Genomic DNA, 16,928 nt, shown 5'->3' with positions numbered 1-16,928 from the left:
AGCAAAAAAAAACCCCAGCAAAGAAACTTAGGAAAATTCATATTTGATATATACTTCAAATAACTCAATACATCCCATTAAAAAAAAAAACAAAAAAACAAAAAAAAACCAAAAAAACAAAAACCTACTCTTCAATTAAACCAGCTTGCAGCAGCACAAATTATGTAGATGTGAAAAATATAAATTACAGCAATCAGAGTATATGGAAAGCATCATGTTTTGGTCACCATATTTAGATACTGAGAATTATGATAAAGAATAAACACTCAACACACCACATGCATCATGACTGAATGGTTAACTCAAGCACATGAATTCTTCCTTTGCAATTCAGTCAGCTGTGACCATGTGAAATTTGTAATTTCCAAACTCACATTTCTTTCATTTTCCCATCTGTCTACATGCTTAATAGAAAGAAAATCCAACAAAACCACACAGATAATATAGATAATATACATTTTAATATAATTCTGTAAAGTAATATTTTCATCTGAAGACTACTAGTGTACTGAGAAATCCATATAATGCAGATCACATTGTTAATAGGTTTGCACGTGTTTGAAATTACAGCTTTTTATTGCATAATAAGAAAAAGATTAATGCAATTCTGTCCTAGGACACACAGACACCACGTCCTTTCTGTGCTCTCAGAGGTGCTCTTTTGTCTCACAGCTCTGTTAAACAGTCGGCCACTGCCAGATGCTCTGGCTAGAAATGGTCACAGATGGTCAGTTGTCCACTTAACAGACCAGAATACTCCTCTCAGATCTCCCCTAAAATTGTGTCTCAGCTCTGTGCAGCAGATGAGAATATCTGAGCATCGTCAGGAAGGCATTTGACCTAGTTAAGACTGCAGGTCAACTTTGATAACTTAGTCAAGATTAATTCTCCACAATACCACCAAGTAAACTATCTCAACACATTTCAAACAGCAAGTGTCAAGTCCTATATTACTTTTGCTGATTATGGGATAGATTGCATCTTTTGATGAAAGAAACTCTCAGTTCTACATGAAAACCAAGTACCTTCTACCTTGGGATGATCCCAACACATCTGAACTAATACACATTGCAAGAGGAGGAAAGGGAGTCAGATGATCAGTGGAGGGACTCCAGTGGTACTCAGCAAGCTCTGTGCTCAGTCCTGCAAATATTAACCAGTACTCCTTAAAAATATTAACAGGATTATAACATGCACAAGAGCTACTTGCCTCCATGTTGAACAAGCAGTGCTTGTCGTGCAGTATACCTGTGACAAAGGCTATGAGTAAGACAGAAATAGGATAAAAACAGCAGAGAAAAATCTTTGGTGTTTTGAATTAATCTTTCACTGTTCCTAGATCAGGCATAAACACCAAAAATATTAAAAACCTGCATATTAAAGTGAATATTAAAAATACATGTCATTTACTAGCAGTATTTACCAACTAAGTTCTGTATCTTGTGATAAGTAGTTGGGTGTCCTTCCAGCTTATACAAGATTTACAAGATCTGGTTATCTAAGTGCTGTGCAACACATATTCTGGGAGAGGATTATTCCCTCAGCAGCCTAACTCAAGATTGCAAAGCTTATTGCTGGGGAGAGAGGTGGCCAAACCAAACTCTGCTGCCTTACAGCTCTAGTGATATAAACTCTCTGAGGTGTCATCACTGTCTTCCAAAAGAAGCATTTTGTACACTCACCCAAACCACTGACAGTATATTCCAGGTCACTGGCATCCAGCAGAATGGGTCCATTCTCCTGCTGCCCCTCTTCCTTGTAGTAGAGTTTGTAGCCCTGGACAGCTGCGGGGTCCTCGGCGTCCTGCTGCCACTGCACGGCAATGGTGGTGCAGTTCATGGGCTCCAAACGCAGCTCGGGAGACTTCGGGGCTGGGGTTGGACACATACAGACAGAAAATAGTCTTGTATTCTAGAAAAAGGTGTTCTTCAGGCAAAAAATCTGGATGTCCATTAGTCCAAACTTCACTCCAGACTTTGATTCTATCTCATCTGTGTAGTCATGTAATTATTTCTTTCTTATGGTATCTGACTCCCTATAACCTAAATCTAACCACCTAATTTAGAATGCAACAGAATAGAAACAGCTTTTAATTCTGCATCTTAATAAATAAATTTACAAGGTAGTTCTTTTTAAGCAAAAATTCCAAAGATAATTACAAAGTTACTTCCTGTTTTAAAGCAAGCCAGAGCAAATATGATTAACAATACCATCACACTTCATCAAGTGTTAATAATTCACTATAGCAGTCAAAACTCAATTAAATCCAAAGCAGAAGGATGTGAACTACAGCTAAGGAATAAAGATAAAAATTCAAATCTGCATAGTTTTCAAGCTATTTGTGCGAAGCTGAATGTTCTTCTGCATGACATTACTAAATGATAATAAAATCCAAATCTCAATTATAACAAATCAGACTTCACATATCAAGTCAATTTGCATATTCAAAAGATGCATGCATTTTTTATAATGCAGACATGCATGAATCAACTCAGATCCTTTATTAGAACATTACACTGCTAATGTGCAGCGTTGCAGTGTGCAGAAATGTATTTTACACTGAACAAAATGGCATAGGGAACTCTAGTTCATGTTTGTGAGCTGCTCAGATGCTTTACCTTCTAGCCTCATTTCCTTCTGTTCTATGCAATTTGAATTAAGAAGAAAACTTAGAAATCCAGCAAGGCCAAAGCCCTTTGTGCTGAGTGCCCAGCCTGCTGAGCCTTACCTCTGACACTGGTAGCTTTGGGAGTGCGGTGCGAGGTCCACAAGGACGCCTCTCCCCAGCCCACCCTGGTGGCCGCGGTGATGCGAACCAGGTAGAGGCTGTCGGGCCTCAGCCCCTCCAGCAGGTGCTCGTCGGCAGTGCCCGGCAGCTCCAGCACCTGCACCTTGCTCTCCGTGCTGAGCCGGAAGGACACACGGTACAGCACCACCTGGCCCCTCCTGTACTTGGCAGGAATCGGCAGCCAGGAGATGAGAATATCTGTAGGACTCCTGCTCGTCAAACTGATTTCAGGAGCTCTCAAGGGAACTAAAAAGGCAAAGACAAAGCTTTTGAGCTCAGGGAAAAGACAGAAAATTCTTGCCTGATACCTCAGCCTACAATGAGATGCCAGTAATGTAAGACTAAATAATCCAACAAGTTCTGTAGATTCTTGTTTAAGGATAATTTGACACTTCTCACACTTCTCACCTGCAGCATGCAGAACAGCTTAAGCAAACTTTTTTTCTGTAAGGCCTTCCATAGTTTCTTCTCTCACTGCTGCCAGCAGTAATCAAAGGCAATCAGCACCTGACTGGTCTGACATACTGCCTGCCAAGGTTAGATGCAGCAGCTCCAACCCAGGGCCCAGACAACAACCTGCAGTCAAACACTTGGTGCATGTTTTCCTCCACTTACCATGTAATGAGGGGTCTGATAAAGAGACTGGCAGACAACCAGAAATGGCAGTGTTCCATACTGCCAAAGCTTAACCCTGACAGAATTTATTAATCAGATCTAATGATCTACACTAAACAGAGAGTTGTTGCCATGATGTTCAAATTAATTAAATCATTGCTCAGAAATAAGTCAGCAGGGTCTTTAACAAAATTCTGATTCTACTAAAAAAGGCACATAGACACAAAAAAACCCCAAAACAAAACAACAGGTTAATTTTTTTTTTTTAATCCTAAAAAATTTGACAGTAGCCTAAATCCTAGACTACTACCAAATTCTCATCATGAAATCTTTAAGATCTAGAATAGCTATTGAGGTGATTTAATGAAATGTCTTTCAGCACAGAAAGAGACTCTGTGTAATACACACTGTTGCTCTGCCAGAATGTTATTTTATTCTCATTCCTTTCATGAGCTGCTGTCTTGCACTATGGTATCCAGAAGTCTCACTGGTACCAACAGAAACTCAAGACCCTCAAGAACTGCTACCACGGGACTGTACAGTTTGACTCAGTGCAGGTAAGAATATTGACCAAAATAACTTCTTACCATCTTCAAGGGTGTGCTGAGTCACATGATCTGACATCTGACTGGCTCCCAAAGGCATGTAAGCTACTATATAGAAGGTGTAGTTGCTGGCTGGCTCCAAGTCATCAATGATGTAATGGGTTGTATCATTTCCAATCACCACTTGGTACTCTTCATTATTTAAACCTGGTATAAAACAAGGGTTAGACAAACAAAAGTTGCTGAAAATCCTGGAACATCACAGTATCTTGGATTTAAGATCTTATGGAGTTAATTTCATGTTCCTCCCCAGCCTGCCTCTGTTTTTTCAACCTCTTTTATGCACAGGAGTAACTGTGTCTTGCTGCAGTATAGGTTGTGGTGTTTCAGGATTTTCCTCAATAAAGGATGCTGAATGCAACTCTAAACCCTATTTAGCATTAGTCACAACAAACTGTGCTCACTGTACAGTAACACAACAGACAAGCTCTAATAGCCTTATCATTCATACCCAGCTTCTAAATCTATTTGTTTAGAGTCAGGGGGTTTTCTTCAAAACCTATTTACAGAGCCTTTCTATAGCAGACTGTGAGGAATGTGAGGGCTCCACTCCATCAAAAACAAAACAAACACCCTCCTGCCCCCCAAAAGAAACAAACAAAAAGAATTTATTCAGCAAAAGGATCTCATTTTAGCCCTGCAACTGCTATTACATTTGATTGACACGTTTTTTATTTTAATTTGGAGAAAGGCCAATAAGAACAGACCAGAATAATCTTCAAAAATGTTTGGCTCCCTATCAAGTTGTTAAAAAAGAAAAAAAAGAAAAAAAAAAAAATTGTCAGCAATTCACACTAAAATATGCATAGCAATGCATCAATGCATGCAGCAGTCCTTGTCTTTGCTGGGCTTTATTCCTATAGAGGAAGGCTATAAAGTGGACCAAGTGTGGTGAAAGCTGCTGTGTTAAGGAACAATTCACACCAAGTGCATGTCAACTTAATCAAAACTCTGTAAGAGCCAGCTCCTCCTCTTCACAACTGAATTTATAAACAAAACCAAAGGCAAATTCCACCATTAAGTTTTCCCACATTTATGAATTAACTTGATAGCATTTTAATTAGACAAGATTACGAGCATCTCACAACAGACTAGTTAATGACTTGTTAATTAGGAATTGCAAGACACGATTTCTGACCTGCTAAACAAGATCCTTGAGCTCAAATTAAAAGGACTTGTTCTCTCATTGAATGGATTGCTGGGCCTCATGCAGAGGCCCTAATGAAACAGCCATAATAGAGAACAAGGCTTGCCTTCCACCACAATCAGTGTCCCCTTTGTGCCTTTTCTAAATCACTAACAAGGAATTAACACACTCCAACATGCACGCTCATCAGACCCTTATTCTTCTTGCTACTATGACCCCAATTTGAATGCAAAATATTCTGCTAAAAGAAACAAAAAACAAACACACAAAACCCACACCTGTTAGTTTTTTCAAGTAGCTTGATTAAAACACTAACTTTTTTTTATATAGGGAAGAGAACCTGAACTTGCTTTTACAGTGAAACATCAGAATACATGAGTTGTGAAATGTAACAATAAGTGATGGCATCTTTTGTATTCAAAGCACCTACCACACTGTGATGTCTATAAAAAAAACCTCTTTAAAACTCTTTAAATTGCATACAATTCATGCATTATCCAGTTTTGCTTTCTGTTTAAAGTTTATGGAATCATAAACATCAGTACAACTTAGGAGACTTGGCAAGCACTGCTTTCCTTTGGCAATACTATGTTCTTTCCTCACACTTGCAAAGGAGGTTCCTAACTAAAAGAAGAGAGCAATACATCCATAACTTTTTTGTTTATAAATTTATGTTCATAAGAACCTTCAAGGAAAGATAAAACCTTTTCAGGTCAGATATATCTGTGAAAATTTTTAACCTTCATTATGGTCAGAAACAGGGTGTGAGGGCAGAATGGGGAAAGACAAGCTGAAAGGAATAATGAAAGCAATACATTAATACATAATATTTACATTAATAGATAATTATCTAGACTTCTTAGAGAGTAAATAAGACATAGACAATGTCAACAATCTATGTTAGAACTGACCTGGTACAGCGTGAATCTCAGAAAAATATTTTCCTTAATATTTAATTTTCATTTCTTTAAATGTAGTTATTTCTAAATTCACATTAGAGAGATGGTTGATGTAATAATTTTTCACAAAGGCATTTTCTAGACTTTCAATAATGCCTCTAATATGAGAGCAAGATCCTCAGAAAGGTTTACAGACTACCACTCTATCACTCAGAAAGTTATTATTTTTACAGAAATGCAGTCCACTAGCCCTTGAAGTTCAACATTTTTCTATATCATCAGACAAAAGCAACGTTTAAGTTCTGATGCAAATTTCTGATGGTGTGCAACCATGTTACAAAATTAAAAATGCATGCAGATCACCTACATTTTGAATGCCATCACTGTAATTACTCCTCTTTACACAGCCCTCTCCACTCTCCTTGTGTGGATTTTTTCACTAATGTGAAAGGATGCACAACAACATCACATTAAATAAAATAAATACCACAAGACAGTCAGGAAATATGAAAAAAAAGGATATTTGGGAAAGTACGTTCAAATAAATCAGAGGTTTCTGTTTGACTGCTTGCTTTTGTTTGAAGTTTGTTTTGTTTTTACACCAAAACAAGCTATGATCTCACTTCACACAATATAACCTTTGGATAAGCAAGCAAATAAGGCAGGGACTGCAAAATTATTTTGCAAAAACATACTCCAGAAGATATCTCCTTTCACTACTGTGCAAGATTATTTCCTGCACAAACTTCCCTAAGGATACTTTCCCAGTTTTCTTTGAAGTTATCTGGTCCCTGCTCTCCACAATTATCCAGATGAATTATCCAGTGTGACTGGGTTCATATTAGCTCTAAGAGGGGATTGTGAGCACAATACCTCAGTGACTGAAAGAGTAGGGGGTAATTTCCCACACCTCTTGTTCCCATTATCTTTTAAAACTCTTTCCCTTCCTTCCTTCCTTCCTTCAGACAAAATTCTCCTGTGTCCTGAAATATCCCACTCGCAAAAGCAAATGTGGCTATTCCTGCATCAGCATTAGAGTAATTAAGCTGTCCTTCCTGCCCTCTGCTTAGCAGATGGCAGGCTGGTATTCCACACAGAGCTGAGCATCTGCAGTCCTGTCCTTGCATAAACCACTTACTGAATAGCAATGGAAACAGGAATCACTCCGAGAAAACAGGGCTGCAATGCACCTTACTTGAAGCCATGCACTAACAAGTTTTCAAGTCATTAAGCCATCACCTTCTGCTTTTGAAAAAATGGCTGTTTCCTACCACCTTAAATTACCTTAACTCAAAGCAATTGCATAATACTAAGGGATTTTAAAATTAGTTACTCATTTTTATTCCAACTACCCATTCCATCTAAACAGGAACTTGTATATTATTTCAGAGACTGGGATAAGCCACTCATGGCCATCCAGCATTTGAATAGACTTTTGTCATTACAGGAGACCAAAGGGTGAGAGAAGAGTCTATTTTACCATTTGGCCAATATTCCTTTTAAGAGAAGGTAGTGAAGGCAAAGCATCAACTATTCTACTTCAAAATATATGAAAGCCAATAAGATCACAAGAATTTGGGGATCTAGACAAAAGAGCAGTCTGTGGTGAGAAGTTCAGGTCTGTAAGCCTCCAGGACTCTGCAGCATGCTCTGCTCTTCCCTGCCATGCACACAATGAAGAGGATAGGCAGCTGAGGACAGAGGGAAATGCAGAGGGCACGATGGAGGGCCCAGGTTCCAAGGTCCTGTCCTAACTTCAGAATCTGCTCACTGGAGCCATCAGACACAGGTAGGTTGGAAGAACACTCAGTCCCACAAATGAGCTGATGTGGGCAAAGCACTTTTCCCCCTGTTGATGACAGTGTACATTTATATGCTGGAATGCTCTGATGCAGCCCTGAATATGAACCATTCACATCTGACAGTCTTTGCAAGGACATTCAAGCTCTTGTCACATTCAAATCATTAGATGGCATTGCAATCAAACTGCTTACCTTCAGCTTTCATGTAATGCACAGAGTATGCAATCACTTTGTCTGAATTGTACAGTGGCCTCTCCCAGGCCAGCAGGATTGCTGAGCTGGACATGGTTTCAGCGTGGACGTTGTAAGGTGCACTGGGCCTGTCCTCTGACATTACCACTGTGAGCCTGGCCCTGGAGAGAATGGAGCCCTGGCTGTTCTCAGCCATGCACTGATAAATGGCATCATCTTCAGGAATGATCTGGTTAATCACCAATTTACTGCATCCAAAAGGAAGAAAAAGAGGTAGAAAAGAAGCTCACATCTTGGATAAACTTAGCTCCACATAAGCGAAACAAGTTATGTTTGCCTTTGCTTCCTAAATTTAGTCTAATTGACATGCCACAAATTCTTCTGTTACAAAAGGATGCTCAGCAGTGAAATTTAGACCCTTGAAGAGTTCTGCAAAACCTGCCATGTTTCTGTTTGCTCCTGCAAAGTCAGGCACAGGGAAAACAAAACTGCACATCTATTCCCTCCCTGCAAAAAGCAGACCCTTAAGCTTGCAATTCTTTAACCAACTCTTAAATATAAACTGCTCGTTCAACAGAAGTAGTAGCAAGATTCTGTTACTCTGTCAATGTAAAGTACCTCTGTGGTGAAACTTCAGTTCAGTCCTGCCCACCCTCCCTGCCAGGTAAGGCACTTACCATAAGCCTTACTGATTTTAGGTGTTGGTTAATGGGCATCCATCACTAGATTTAATGCCACATTTGAGGTTGACTTGAGTTCTATCTTGATTGTCTGTAGCTAGCTACTGCAATGTCATCTTTTGGTAGCACATCACTAGCACAGCTCTCCTACAGCAATTGCAATCTTACCTGTTGTACATTTTTATTCTCCCATTGGAGTGTATTCTCCTTCCATTTTTCAACCACGAAATTTTGGGAGCAGGATTTCCTTCTGCTTGACAAGCAAAACGAGCAGTACCAGCTCTAGGCCTTGTTAAGCTTTCTGGCCATTCCACAAATGAAGGTGGAGCTACAGGTAAGTTACAAGAGGAAAAGATAGTTTAAAAAGTCAAGCCCCTACAAATACCAAGACAGTCATAACAATAATAATTAGTTTTCCAAATAAAAATGATTCTCCTCAAGCCACTCAAACACACATATACACAAACAGAAAGCACATTCCTTGTAAACAAAGCACATTTGTTTAAAGATACCCTATCAGCACAGATAGTATTTTTGTTCATCCATTTATGAATACAAACAAATCAAGCTCCAGAATATGACATACTGTTCTCTCATAGATACACGTTACATATTTCTACTGGGTTACAGGGTCCTTTTCTGTGTGGAAAGCCTGTCTTCCCAGAGCAAACATTGCACCTGGGTACCTCCAAGTGCTAGTTCACAACTCCAACCTGGAGTATCTGACACTTCCCATCTAAGTCAACAGACAGAAGAACGCAGCCACAGCTCTGTGATTTACTCAATCTCTGCAGCCTCCCTACAGCCCTTGGCACACGATGTTTGAGATAAAACACCAGCCCAGCGCTCAGCAGAGCCCAGAAGGGCAGACACAGGGTGCCCAAGCCCTGCAGAGGGAAGCGGGCTCACCCAGCACGGTGAGGGTGGCCATGGCCACGGTGAAGTTGCGCGTGCCGGGGATGGTGGCGCGGCAGACGTAGACCCCGGCGTGCTGCACCCGCACGTCAGAGATCAGCAGGTTCCCGTTCCCCAGCACCCGCGTGTGGAACACATCGATGGACTTGTGGTCTGTGGGAGAGAGCACAAGTGGGTCATAAGGCTGCTCATCTACATAACTTCACTAAACTGGGCTGTCTAGGCAGTGAGGGTTTAGATTAGAGTATAAAAGTCAAAAAATGCAAAAGAAATCACAGCTGAACTTTCAGAGGTTTCCACTTTGCATTTACTTTGCTCTTCACTAGCTACCTGACCATTCAGATGATTGGGCCTCACCACTTCTTAAGTGGTATATATGTGGAATTCACCACCTCAGTTGAAGTTAGCCTCCCATCTGCCTAGCACTATGATTCAGTTCATCACTACCAACATCCACATCATCTTTACAGTTATCAACCACCTCCTGAATTACACTGCAGATAAAACTAACACATTTGAGTACCATGTACTTTCTCCTATTTTCACACCAAATGCTCTATGACTATAATGTGAATGCTTTTCCTACTTGTTTGCCTGTAAGAGCCACTGAATCAACCAGGAAAGATACATTTATTTCTTATACTTTGAGAAATAGAAATGAAGGAAAAATTTTCATGGTTTGCTTCTACACGTACAGTCCTGACTTCCACATTTAGGTACATGTTGGAATGAAAACAGAAAGTAGTTTTCATGAAAAAAATGTGATGCACTGCTCAATGTTATTATTCTTACAGCATTCCCTCTTCTCCCCTTCCAGGGTGACTGTCCTGGCTTTGTCTATTCATAGTCCAAATGGCCCATTAGCATAAGGTGCAAATCACCCTCTCACAGGGCTAAGACGAAGAATGGAAAGCATTCTTACAGGTCTGTTTCATGGATGCAGCCATCCCAATCTGCCCCCACCACCAGCTCTACTCCAGTCACCACCCTGCCCGTCCCTGTGCCCAGGGCAGTGCAGATTAACAGTAGAAGCAGGGAGTCCAAAGCTTCAGAAAACCTCGGGGCTTTTTAACAGCATTACTGAAGCATTGAACTGAAAGTGTTTCACTCATCCTACCTTAACCTACTAATGGTTACCTACTGCACAAACCCTCAGAACAGAAACCTAATTGCTCAAATCCTTTCTTTCCAGTTTTACTTCCTCTGCACAGGCTGAAGGTGGCATGTTGTAATTTTAAGACCTACCTAACCGGCTCCATGAGATGATTGGCTTTGGATTCCCTGTGGCTACACACTCCAGGATGACAGTTTGATGAAGAGATGCTGTAATGTTCTGAGGACCAGCTATTATAGATGGCTTGTGAAATGGCTTCAAGTCTGAGGCTTTGCAGAGATAAAAAAAAAAAAAAGATAAAAAGCATAGTTGAACAAAAACTCAAATATTAAATAAACCATTTTTTTTTCAGGGATGCTGAGAGTTACATTTACACCAAAGATTTATTTCAGTAACCGGGGAAACTTACATTGAACAATATTTTAGCACAAGATAAAAGCAAGCAAAATTATTTGGACAAGTGGTTCACCTACAGCTTTTCAAGGCTTTTAAGAGTTTTTGCTACACTGTAAGAAAAAGAAGATGGTGCCACTGAAAAGAAATCTCAGGTGGTAAATACCTGGAATAACACTCAGCACTGCCTCGGTGCTCTTTCGTCTGTTGGCTGCGGTTGTGGCCACACATCGGTAATTGCCAGCATCCTTCTGCTCAACACCATAGATCTGAAGCACTCCTGTAGGCAGAGCAGTTATCCTGCCACCGAAACCAAAAATAAGAAATGTAGATAAACATTCAGCCAGTGAACAGAGTAGCGGAATTAACTCCTTGATTTACAAACAGCCATTGCTACACTGACCCAGGAACAGCAGGCTGGAGACTCAAAAACATTCCCAATACATGACTCACCTTCCTGCCTTTCTGAACTACAGGCAAAATTCCCCTCAGCACCACAATGAGAACAGAGGAATTTACTTTCAACAAGCAGATCTTTCTCACCCCCAGAATCAACCACCCCAGCCTTCTTTAGCCTGCTACTACATTCATACTGTTCAGGTCGGCTGATTTTTCTACAGCAGTTTCTGATATATGGGCATAACTGGTGTACAGTTCCCAGAAACCCACCTAGGGCTTCAGTTTTTAGTTTCTCTTTTTTTCCTTCCTTTGCATGCAGGGTATCTTGGACTCCTTCAAATGGAGTTACAAGTCAAAAAGCACAGGAGTCAGTTCAACGAACACAAACTGGACATAGAAAAGAATCTAGCAGAGAGCAAACTGCATTCTTCAAGGTAACCAGTTCATGAGAAGACCCCCTTGCATAGAATTTCCCTGGTTTCACGTGTTTTAACTCAATTTTCTATGTGTATAATTCTTTACTGTCCCTCCAAAGAAAAACAAGCTCAGATCAATTCTTCAGTGAAAGCAACCCCACTAGTTCAAAACACTCCCAGAGCCAAAGTTCACCATTCCATTCCCCACTGCAATGCCTGCTCCTGAGGATGACTGCCATACAAAATTCACCAATAAGAATTAAAGATCAGTGACTGCTGTGCAGATAATGGTGGGTGACTCTGGTCTGCACTCATAACACCTATTTTAAAATTCACTAGCAACATACCTATGACCAGCTATTTCAATAGTTGACATGAAACCTTTCTAAACTAATGGCATTGCAAGTATCCATATTTTCTTCTTGTAGCAGGATCAAAATGATAGCAAAGAATAAAATACATTCTAAAATGTGCCACCCTACATACCTGTCCATGACTAAAGGTAAGGCTGTTCTATTCACTTCCCATGTCACAGTGGCAGGAGGATTTGCTGTTATTTTACAGGCAAACCGAGCTACTCCACCTTCTTGGACTTCAGTTGAAAGTGGCTGGACTTCAAATGCAGAAATGGCTAAAAACAAGAGAACATCAATTTTAAGGGACTAAAGTGAGAAAAAACTTCTGGTTAAATCAAACTCTAGGTCATAGATCAACTCGTAAAAATATCTAGAAATACTTCACATAGCCCTTTTATTTCTGTATGCAAAGAAAAATTGATCTAACTGCCTTGTCAACTTAGCTCAATAGCCTGCTTTCACTGGTTGAAGGTTTACTTAAAATAACTTTGCTTTAACCTAATTCAGTAAAAAAAATGTTTCAATGAAAATAAATATGACACACTCAAATAGAATTAAGCATACAAATTGACTGGCATGCAGCTGGAAACCATATCAATTATTAGACTAACAAAGTTCAAGTCAATTCAACTAGTTTGGGACAGCCTTAAAAAATCTGACTGCAATAGGGAATTTCCAAAACAACTTTTGGTTCCCGACTCACTTTAATAAAACAAAGCTTGCAAAGTTGAACAAGTTCATGTGTGGTAAGAAAAATAAATCAAAATCAAAAAAAGATCACAAAAGTTTAAGCAGGTGAGAACACTTTTATCCCAACAGTCTGAGCAGTCATCAAGTGCAGAGCATCAATGTCATTTTGAGCATCTACAACTTGAGGAGTTCACAATATTGAGCCAACTGAAGCTGCAGATCAATAGATACTCTGCAGCTAATAGCTAAGAAATTGATCAGTTGTTGGATTTCCTCGCTCAAAAACAAGGGAAAGTAATACAAAACCTGCTAATTAATTGCTCATTTACTGCTTCTTACAGAAGAACTAACAGAACAATTCTTCAGAAGCAACTCCTTTTGGATAACTCAACACAAATAACTTCACACGCTTCCACTCCTGTAACTGTGGACGGAATAATCTCTGTAAACCTAATGGCACTTCTGTTTTTTAAAAAATCAGTTTCCAATTAAATTTCTACTCCTGTATAAATGATACAGAAACATGGTGGCAATAGATAAACCAACACTAAAAAGTCACCCATGTCTTAATATTTAAGTTCAGTGTTTAAATAATTTCTCTATTTTACTTGTTTATTACTGGAAGTTTTTCATCCTATTGAATCCAAGACATCCTCAAAAATGCCATGGAGGATACAGACAGCACTGATGTACACCAGGCATTCCACTAAGTGCTCCCCCTTCCCATCATTTTAACGGTACAGCACAGCATTGAGAGATTAATATTGGGGTGTGAAGGAAACATGAACTCACCTGGTTGCTTCCCCCCCATGCACAAATTAACTCCTAGCACAGGCCTAACTACACAGCTGAAAGATTCCTATTACTCACATGCATATTTCACTTTCCAGGTGTGAATAAATGTCCCTTTTTTGGCACTGCATTCCTGTAGCTGCATCAGCACTGCAGGAACGAGTGTTCCTAATCACAACAGCAAAGCATTGCAGCTTCATCAACAGACCTCCCAAAGCCTGTGGATAACAAGGGTACAGATCCACCTTGTACAGCAAAACCAGCCAAAAGCAGCTGCAGGCACATGCTGCAAACACTGTGGCCACTGTAAACTAGGTCTGGCACCTGGAATGTGGCTCAGCCCCCAAGACACAGGGAGCAGAGATGCCCCTGGTACCCACTGCTATGGCCAAACCTGTGCTTCTGGCAGCAGGCCTACACAGCCCCAGACACTCTTGGAGGCTGCTCCCTCCCCATATTCCCTGCAGACAGAACTGTCCTCTCTCACCAGCTGGACCAGGCTCTACTCTTTGCTCTTTCACTTTTTATCAGTACCAGGTTCAAGAACACATAAAAACCCCCGCAACATGCATAAAGGTGTTACAACAGAGCTTGCACATTTAAAGCCTGTAGGTGAGACACTAAAGCAGTTTTAGCCTTAACAGGTTTTCTTTTGATTGCAAAGGAATCATCAGAAGTAAAAAAGAGACTTCCACCACAAAATAGAGAGGTGGGGGAAGAGAAGAAGAAACAGGAGTAAAAGGAATGCAAGCTTGTCTTACTCACTTCCCTTCTTCTTCATTCTAATTTCTTCCTACACAAATGTGTGTTCACCTGGATTCAGAATAATACTTCCCTAGTGCCATTCCTAACAGATTTTCTTTCCTAACAGAAAATACAATGCTTTGCATTCTTCATTTATTTACTGAAAGTATGATGCAGCAAATTAGACAAGTCTGCTCACATTTCAAAATAGAATCTCTAGGAATGTAATAAAGGCATAAATGATATGAACAATCCAAACCAATGCAATGTGAGTTTCAGAGCCATTCTGTAGCACAGCTGCATCTCAGCCTGTGGCATTAAAAAGGATCATTGCGACAAAGCAGAAAGGTAATCATACAGGCTTACTGAAGCAAAGCTCGTTCACAGCTTTAAAAGTTTCCATTGGAACCATAAATTACCTTGAATTTTCTTATATTGGTACAGTAACTTAAAGAGATACAATGAGACAAATGAAACACAATATAGGTTTTCATTTACGCATATAAAAATAATTATTTACTTCCACGCACTCGGTACATTACAGCTGTAGATTAAAGACAGAAGTGACACTCTGCAGAACTGCAAAGCAAACTGAGGGCAATTAGTGTTTACAGACCACAAAATGCCATCACAATAGCAGGCAAGAACAGGTTCAACACTGTAGAGAAAGTCCAGTGCAAGTTGTTAATTGAAGCTGATATGCAAAGAACATGTTTCCACCTGAGCAAGAACAATGTATTTCCCCTGAAGATTCATCTTTAAAGACAGTAAAAGTCACAACTATGAAGAACTGCACAAAATCTTCAAAACACCTTATTAATGCTACTAAATGGAGTTTTTAGAATCAAAAAATCCCTGCTTACCTCTTATCTAAGTTCATACATTGTTTATCAGTTTAGCTCAATACTTGCTCCCTCTGTATCTTTCTTTACATACGTCTCTGGTTTCTTCTTAATTCTGACTTTATTTGTTCCAGTAAAATCTGTTTTTACAAGTCTATTGCTGTCTCGTGAAATCTGACCTCTTTGTAACAGGCTTGTTTTCCTGGCAAGCACTGATTCCAGCTCAGAACCCAAGAACAAGTCATTAAAGCAGCGCTGTTAAGAGGCCAGAGCTCTATAAAATGGATAAGAAACAAAGTCTCAAGAGACATACCCTGCTCCCAAAAACAACCCTGCAATGCAATAAATGTAAGTGCCTTTTTATTTGAGTTTCCCCCCCACTTCTCCAGTCTATTTAATCATTTTGTTCCCAGATTTATAGCCAAAAGAAAATGATTAATGCTACTCTGAGAAGCTGGTGCTCTCACCCTTTTTAACTTGCAAGATATCAAACAGAAGCAGAAGACAATAACTAGAAACTGTATTTACTTGCATAAATTCCTGAAATTTATGTGATAGGTGCATGTTTGTACAGTTACTTCTGAGAATGAACATGTTTACTGGGGAGAACTGTGTGATTTATGCCACCAATGTTATCTATGCAGAGAGAAATCAGACTTCAGTTCAGGTATGAGTTCCTTCATTTATCATTGAGACAAATATCCACGGGTTCAAAACCCAAATGATGCTTTCTGTGACATGCTGATGAAGTAACAGGGAACTGCTGCTGATGAACATGGATTGACTATCCTGGATGGATGCAGGATGGGCTATCCTGCATCATGAAACAAGTCTCTGTGTACCTAAGCAATTTTACAGATTTAACTATTAAGGTATGAAGAAGTCAAACTTAAGGAACTCATGCCTCACACCTTTTGTTTGTCTGCATGCAGCAGCAGACCTTCACTGATTTTAATTATGGAAAGAAAAAGACCAAACAAACCAGCAAAAAAGAACCACAACACACGCCCACTTCATTCCCTCCTAAAATGAAGTCCTGAATCTTGCTGCAACACAAATCCAGTGACCTGCACTTTCTACTTACACACTTCTTGCCATTATGAACTCATTTCCTGAATGAGCTTTCCTAAGAGGCAAAAGAAATTCCAACAACCTACATGTTGATTACTGTTTCATCACAGCTGACTAGCCCAAGACTGGACTGGAACTGTGAGATAAAAAGCCTGTAAGAATGAAAGATAAACCCGGAACCGAAACAGTAGCACAGTTTTCAACTAACCAGAATGCACCAAACATTGAGAAGCTGCAGCACCTGCTGGTGATAGTTTAGTGTTTCTGAAAAGATAATGGCCACTCACAGAGATGAACTGCTCAGGTGGAAAGGACAAAAGTGCATAATGCAATTTGTACAAGGCATCTGTTAATGCTATTGAGAATTTCACAATAGCCCTAACCCTTCAAGTGAAACCAAGAATCTTCCAATTTTTTCAAAACTCTCTAGTGAAGAGATTTCATTTGAGAAAAATAAACTGGTATGTT

The 16,928-nt window shown here is 39.8% G+C and overlaps 1 protein-coding gene across 1 annotated transcript in view; it reads right to left on the bottom strand.

The window, feature by feature from the left end:
* PRTG (protogenin) overlaps positions 1 to 16,928 on the bottom strand; it is a 76,328-nt gene that overhangs the window by 34,167 nt on the left and 25,233 nt on the right. Inside the window, 9 exon segments of the mRNA XM_059858435.1 lie at positions 1,683 to 1,871; positions 2,729 to 3,034; positions 3,991 to 4,155; positions 8,049 to 8,296; positions 8,897 to 9,056; positions 9,638 to 9,796; positions 10,889 to 11,026; positions 11,317 to 11,450; positions 12,452 to 12,596. Of these exon segments, the coding sequence (XP_059714418.1) occupies positions 1,683 to 1,871; positions 2,729 to 3,034; positions 3,991 to 4,155; positions 8,049 to 8,296; positions 8,897 to 9,056; positions 9,638 to 9,796; positions 10,889 to 11,026; positions 11,317 to 11,450; positions 12,452 to 12,596 (1,644 nt within the window).

Source organism: Haemorhous mexicanus, chromosome 13 (genome assembly GCF_027477595.1).
Source record: "Haemorhous mexicanus isolate bHaeMex1 chromosome 13, bHaeMex1.pri, whole genome shotgun sequence".
NCBI lineage: Eukaryota > Metazoa > Chordata > Aves > Passeriformes > Fringillidae > Haemorhous > Haemorhous mexicanus.
This window is presented reverse-complemented; position numbering and strand designations above follow the sequence as displayed.